Source organism: Protobothrops mucrosquamatus, unplaced genomic scaffold, assembly GCF_001527695.2.
Source record: "Protobothrops mucrosquamatus isolate PMUCROS unplaced genomic scaffold, P.Mucros_1.0 scaffold3576, whole genome shotgun sequence".
Classification (NCBI taxonomy): Eukaryota; Metazoa; Chordata; class Lepidosauria; order Squamata; family Viperidae; genus Protobothrops; species Protobothrops mucrosquamatus.
The window spans coordinates 47,804-54,448 of record NW_015389541.1 but is presented as its reverse complement, the minus strand read 5'-3'; the positions used below and the strand labels follow the sequence as shown (position 1 = coordinate 54,448).

At 40.5% G+C, this 6,645-nt stretch overlaps 1 protein-coding gene across 1 annotated transcript in view; it reads right to left on the bottom strand.

Moving 5' to 3' along the window:
- Nucleotides 1-4,341, bottom strand: part of NMI (N-myc and STAT interactor) — a 19,161-nt gene extending 14,820 nt beyond the window's left edge. The window contains exons 1-3 of the mRNA XM_015827255.1: nt 4,071-4,341; nt 1,494-1,568; nt 1,173-1,331 (exon numbers count right to left, since the gene is read on the bottom strand). Coding sequence (XP_015682741.1) covers nt 1,173-1,331; nt 1,494-1,565 — 231 coding nt within the window. The 5' untranslated portion in view covers nt 1,566-1,568; nt 4,071-4,341. The remainder of the gene's footprint in view (nt 1-1,172; nt 1,332-1,493; nt 1,569-4,070) is intronic.
- Nucleotides 4,342-6,645: the final 2,304 nt, after the last annotated feature.

Here is a 6,645-nt window from a genome sequence, read left to right as displayed (position 1 = left end):
CCAATGAATACTCATGTGGATGTGCCCCTGTCAGCTGAAGCTATACCCATAGGAACATGCATATGTCAATCTTACTGTTTTTTGACCATGGAACACATTGTCAGTTAATCAAGATTGTATATTGCATTCTTAACATATTTCTTAATAGACATATATTAGACTGACAAACTGAAGGTCTGAACAAAAGCATTTGTATTTTGTTTATAAAACTCAAGCTCAAAGAACACCAAGGTCCCCTCATTTCAACCCTGAGCTACAAATATTCATTGGTAACTCAAGTTTCTCATTTAAATTGAAAGTTTTGGATACTGTCTCTTTCCGAGTTTGAAGATTCCAAACTGTGGTATCAATTAATATTCAGAGCTGTTGTTTCGGTCTCAACTTTTAAGAAATATAAACCTGCAAAATATGAGCATGGTTTTAAAACCTGAACTGGTAGCTTCTACTTTGTCATGAACTGCAAGACACAAATTTTCTACAAGGATTAAAAATATTTCCTCAGTGAGACAGTGACCAGGTATAAGAAACCAAGTTTGCAGGGTGTTTGTTAAATTTATACACCACACAACTTCCAGAGATTCTAAGCACTTCGTAAAGTAAAAAAACACATACAAAAAAACAATAATATAACAAGATAGAGGAGCAAAAAGATGGCAACAACAAAAACATGTACAGGTAGTCCTGGTTTGAAGTTACAATGGCACTAAAAAAAGGTATTTATGACCATTTTTCACACATACGACCATTGCAGCATCCCCATGGTCACATGATCAAAATTCAGGCATTTGGCAACTGACTCATATTTACAACGGTTGCAATGTCCCGGAGGACATGTCATCACCTTTTGCAGCCTTTTGACAAGTAAAGTCAATGGGGAAACCAGATTCACTTAACAACTGTATTACTAACTTAACAGCTGCAGTGATTCACTTAACTGTGGCAAGAAATGTCATAAAATAGAGGAAAACTCACTTAACTGCCTTCCTTAGCAACATAAATTTTGGGTTCTGTTGTGGTTGTAAGTCAAGGCCTACCTGTACATGCTATCACACATTCTAGTCAAAAGCTTGGCAAGTTGGACTCAATATCGCTTTTTAAACATTCACACTTCCCAGCATCAACGTTGAGTTCTGTGCTTAAAAGGATGGAACGTGGATACATCCATTATTTACCTGCTGTTTCTTCTCTATCCTCATTCTTTCAATTACTTGCTTATTACTCTGATCTTGTAGATCTGCCAGAGCCTTTTGCTTCATTTTTCTTTTCTCATCAAGGGCAAGTTTTGAAAGAAGGATTTCAGTCTTTCGCTTTTCAATTTTTTCAAGCTTTTCCTGGGCAAATAAGAATCTATTATTGCAGTTTCAGGATTTCCAATCAAATAGGACTAGCAGGGCTTGGAACAAAAAAAAAAGCACGGCCTCTTCTAGTCGACATAGTATGCATAGATGGCTCAATTATCATTGCTAAACATCAAAAGAGTTTATAAAAATTACCTTCCATTTTTCTAGTTCTTCCAGTAGTTCAGTCTCACTTGTAGATGTTTTTGAAATTTCACCTTCCAACATAGTCTACAAAACCAAAATGAAAGGAAGTTTCTTTCCATTTTGCACCTAAAGCTGTTTTTTTTTACATTTCCAAGACTTTCATTTTTTTCTCAGATATGAAATTGAAATAAATTATGAATTGTTGGAATAATTTTCAAATTTTAGCCAACCACTTTCAAAGTTTCATTAATCAATATTTTATTAGAACATTTCACTTAAGCAAATGAGTATTTTAAAATAAATATGAGAGAACAAGACTAGAAGTAACCAGGATTATTTCAGTTACAGGATGATAGTGAACTGTTAAACAAAAGCAGTTAACAGCACTTAGCCTTAGGCTCCATAGTGCTTTACAGCGCACTCTGAGCAATTTACAATGTAAACATATTGCCCCCCCAACAATCTGGGTCCTCATTTTACCAATCTGTTAAACACCCGTTTTAATGTTTTGCTCTCTTCCTCTGTGCTGTACTATGTATCGTATTAGTAAGCAAATTTATATAGCTGCCCATCTCATAAATGTGACTCTGGGTGGCATACAACAAAACAGTTAAAATAAATACCAACAAGTTCTATTAAAAATAATTAAACTTAAGTAGAAACTAAAACTGCAGAATGGGCCAACATTCTAAACACAATATAGGTAGCCCTTGACTTACAACCATTCATTTAGTGACTGTTTGAAATTACAACAGCACTAAAAAATTTTTTTTTACAAACTTGAGACTGTTGCAGCATCACATGATCAAAATTCAGATACTTGGCAACTGGTTCATATTTATAACAGTTGCCGTTGTCTCAGGGTCACATGATCACCTTTTGCAACCTTCTGACGAGCAAAGTCAATGGGGAAGCGAGATTCACTTAATAACTGCAGTGATTCACTTAACAACTGTGGCAAGAAAGGTCATAAACCGAGTTAAAACTTACTTAACTATCTTGCTTAGCAATAGAAAATTTGGGCTCAACTGTAGTTGTAAGTCGAGGACTACCTCTATAACCATCTTGCAGGCTCCCAGTTCCCATGGGATCCCTAAGGTTGCTGGAAAAAAACATGTTTAGTTTTCCAGAAGGCTGGTGGATGGATGCACCTGGGGGAGGGGGGGAGGCAGAATGATTTTCCAGAGGGTGAATACCATGGCAAAATCCCGTCATCTCCTGGGAGTCCAGTCAGATATAACTCTTCAACAATACACACACATTTTCATTCTTCCTCATATCAATCACTTTATGAACAACAAAAGGCAAAGATTTCCATTACACAAAGCTTGTTTTATCATTTGTTGAACGGTTGGCTAAGTTCACACAGCATACAAAGCTTATAAGCAAGCTCTCTCTAATTGATGGAACGACCTACCCTACCACTATTTCTAGCCAACATGACAACAGAAAGTTGTCATCCCATCACACATCACTGGGAAATACTGACTATTAAGCAGTACCATTGATCCAATCCTTCTGGCTGAGTGTTTATTATTATTATTTTTGTATGTGTTGCCCCTAAAATCCAGTCAGGTGATGTGGATTTTCCTCACTTGTGCCTAGCCATGACACAAACACTTTTACTATTGTGTTTGCCTGCTATTCCTTTCACCTCATTCCCAGTCTCTGAACAAAGCAGGCTTAAGTCTCCCTAGTTTTTACCTGTAATCTTTTCCCTCTGATGCCAACTCTGGTAGAATTTGGTAGGCTCTGTGACTGATTACTTGGGAAGGAAGGCAGAGGATTGGAATAACTGACCAAATAAGGATTGACAATGAGGGAGACAGCAACATTTGTGCTGGGTAGTTTAAATAGTTAAATGGGCAGAGAAAAGAAGTCCCCAGAGTTTAAATCAACGGATATCTCTCTACTTGCAAACTCCACATCATATAAAAGTTTCCTCGGGTAAAACTCAACTCCAACTTTTGATCCAGTATGGAAATCTCTGCCAAATTTTTCTTTCAGGGATTTTTTCTGATTTCCAAGCTCCGGCAAAATAAATAAATAAATAAATCAGAAATGTCAGATGACATTTGTCAGGCTGTGGAATTCTGGGAGTTGAAGTCCACATGCCTTAAAATTGTCAAGGTTGAGAAACACTGCTCTAGAGGTCTTCAAACTTGGCCCTTTTATGACTTGTGGACTTCAACTCCCAGAATTCCTCAGCTAGGCACGCTGGCTGAGGAATTCTGGGAGTTGAAGTCCACAAGTCATAAAAGGGCCAAGTTTGAAGACCCCTGCCCTAATACTATTAACCGGGCCGAGGTTGCTTCGTTTTCGAAATCAGCGAAGTTGTACTGAGTGCTGGAACAAAATTTAAACACCGGAGGGAAGTTAGCAGAGGGGCGCTTAATAACAGTTACACCAGCACGAAGCGTGGATTTACTCTTGCTCCCCTGTTAAGTTGCGTTTTTTAAATAATTTAGGCTAGTTAAGTTACGTGCGTGCCAACCAGACCGATTAAAAGCCCATAGGACGATCTCAAATGAAGGCTTTTGACCGGATCGTTTGCTTCTGTAGTAAAAAAAAAAAAAAATAGCTCACCGCCGTCCTCCACGGAGAAGCTTTACTTTCGCTTTCAAACTCTGCCAGCAGACTCTATTTGCAGGAGGGAATTGCACACCGTCGCTAGCCAGGCGCTTCCCCACTCCACTCTGCCCGCTTTCCAGCGGGACTGACTTACGAGGGTCTTTCCGACGACAGGACAAGCCAAAGGGACTGCAAGATACCGGGAGAAACTCTCGCTAAAAAAAAAAAAAGCCCCCCTTTCCAAGAGCAAGAAACGAAAGTCGGAGCCTTGTTTGACTGCAGATCACGTGGAAGGAAGGAAGGAAGGCGGGTGGGAACGAGCGGCTATTGCCGGCAGCTGGAAAGTACGGCCTCTCCCCTTGAGGCCAAAGAGGGAAGGCCATCCGCCCTCTGCCCATGACAAAAGAGCATCTTGAGAGCCGCGATGCTTCTCACGTTGGAAGTGTTTACACGCGGCGGCGGCGGTGGCGCCCAGCCTCGTTCTCAAGACTGCGATCGCCTTTCGAACCACCCGAAGCTGAAATAGGATTAGTTAGCTCTACGTATAGTCTGTGTAACTGATGAAGCTTCTTGAATGAGAAGCGAAACGTTTCCTCAGGGAAACAAGCAGCCCCGTTGCCTTTTGAAAGGAGGGGGGACACACCTTTGAGACAGCTACGACTTGGATGAGTGAGAATCTCCACAATCGGTCTGTGGCTTAGAGTGCTGTATGAATCTGACCCAGATTATTGGGGGGCAGTAGGCTGACTCTGTAAACCGCTTAGAGAGGGGCTGTAAAGCACTGTGAAGAGGTATATAAGTCTATGTGCTATTGCCATTGTTATGAATCCAATTCGGGTTTAGTCAAACCTGACTGATTAAGCAAAACGATGGCTAGTGAGAGAAAGGAATCCGGTCAGCATTTTTAATAACATGCTGCCGTTAGTCAGCAGGCAAGCAGACAAAAACCAGAGTGCTTTCTAATTCTAACCTTTTTCCTAGCGGACAGTACTGAATAAGCTTCCCAATTTGATGGCAGCTGAGTGGGATGGACGTCGGCTTCCAAAATTGCCAGCAAGATGAAGCCAAGCAGAGTCAGGAAAGCTGCCTCAAAAATAGATTTGGTTCCCAGGGCATGTCAGAACTGGTTCCCCCATGTCTTCTCTTAAAAAGTGAAGGTATATGGAGCCCTGGTTCGCAAATCACATTTGTTTTGTGATACCTCCCCCCCCCATAAGATTTTATTGGTGTTAAGAGTTTGGCAAGAAATAAAACACTTTTGTAAGAATTAGATTTTAATCTGTATGTCACCCGGATTTAAACTTTGCTTATCCTGGAGAAAAATACCTAGGATGTTGCTAAAAGTCATCTAGACCAGTGATGGCGAACCTTTTAGAGACCGAGTGCCCAAACTGCAACCCAAAACCCACTTTGGCATGGTCAGGTGCCGGGTGGGTGTGGCTGCAGTGGTAATAGCAGACTGGGTGGGACTAAAAAGTTCAATCAATCAATTTCAACTTTGCAAGACCTTTTTTTTTCCCCGCAAGAAGTTGAAATTGACTGATTGAACCTTTTTTTTTGTACACAGCAGCGGAGGCCTAAAGCGAAAAGGTTTTATAAAACCCAGCTGAAGGCCTAGGACTGGGGCGACGGCACGCGTGCCCACAGAGAGGGCTCTGAGTGCCGCCTCTGGCACCCGTGCCACAGGTTCGCCACCACTGATCTAGATGGTACATCAGATCAAACTGCAAGACAGCAGCTTTTGAGATTAAGGAGAAAAAATAAAGAGCAAAAAAGTTTTGATTGCTCCTACTTTGGGCTGCATAAGCTTAACCAGGTTAAAAATTGTTGATCCACCCCTAACCACGGTTTGAAAATCAGGGATGCAGTAACAGGGCCTAAGAGAGTAATAATGAGTAGACAATGCAGAACAACTGCCTTGCTTGTACACTGTACTAAGCTGTACAGTGACTTCTTTAACAGTGATTTATTAAAAATCGCTGTTGGAGTCTCAGAATATGCAAAGATATAAACTGCTGTTTACAAACCACACAGTGATTCAGTTCGTATGATGTGCTAAGCCTGCCACAACATAGTTTTAAATTTAGTATGGATGAACCTAGCCACAGTACCATATAAACTGTTGCACTAAATGCTATGGGCTCACATATTTGAGGGACTCAGAGCTGCCTCCTTTGTGTATCTTGGGTGTATCTTAGTGCTCTATGTGACTATCCATGAATGCATTTCTTTTCCCCTAAAAAAAGAAGAGGCAAGAGATCATGTCAAATGATTCAGGCATTCTTCAGCATGACATAGCTGCATTGAAGGTGATTTTATCTATGAATTTGGAAAGTGGCACATGTTTGCTTTTCTATCCAGATTGTCAACTGCCAATAGTGACAATGTGCTTGTGCCTTTTTTATTCATCTTGTTTCTCAGCATTTATTTTCCAGCAGGAATGTCATTGTCATTACACCCTAACAGTTCTTTAACTTTTAAAGTTTTATTAGTTTATAATATATAATACAATGGAAATACAAAAGCAAATAGTGGAAAAGATGGGGAAGGGAAAGAGGAGTAGAGAAGTGACGTAAGGGAGAGAAAAAAG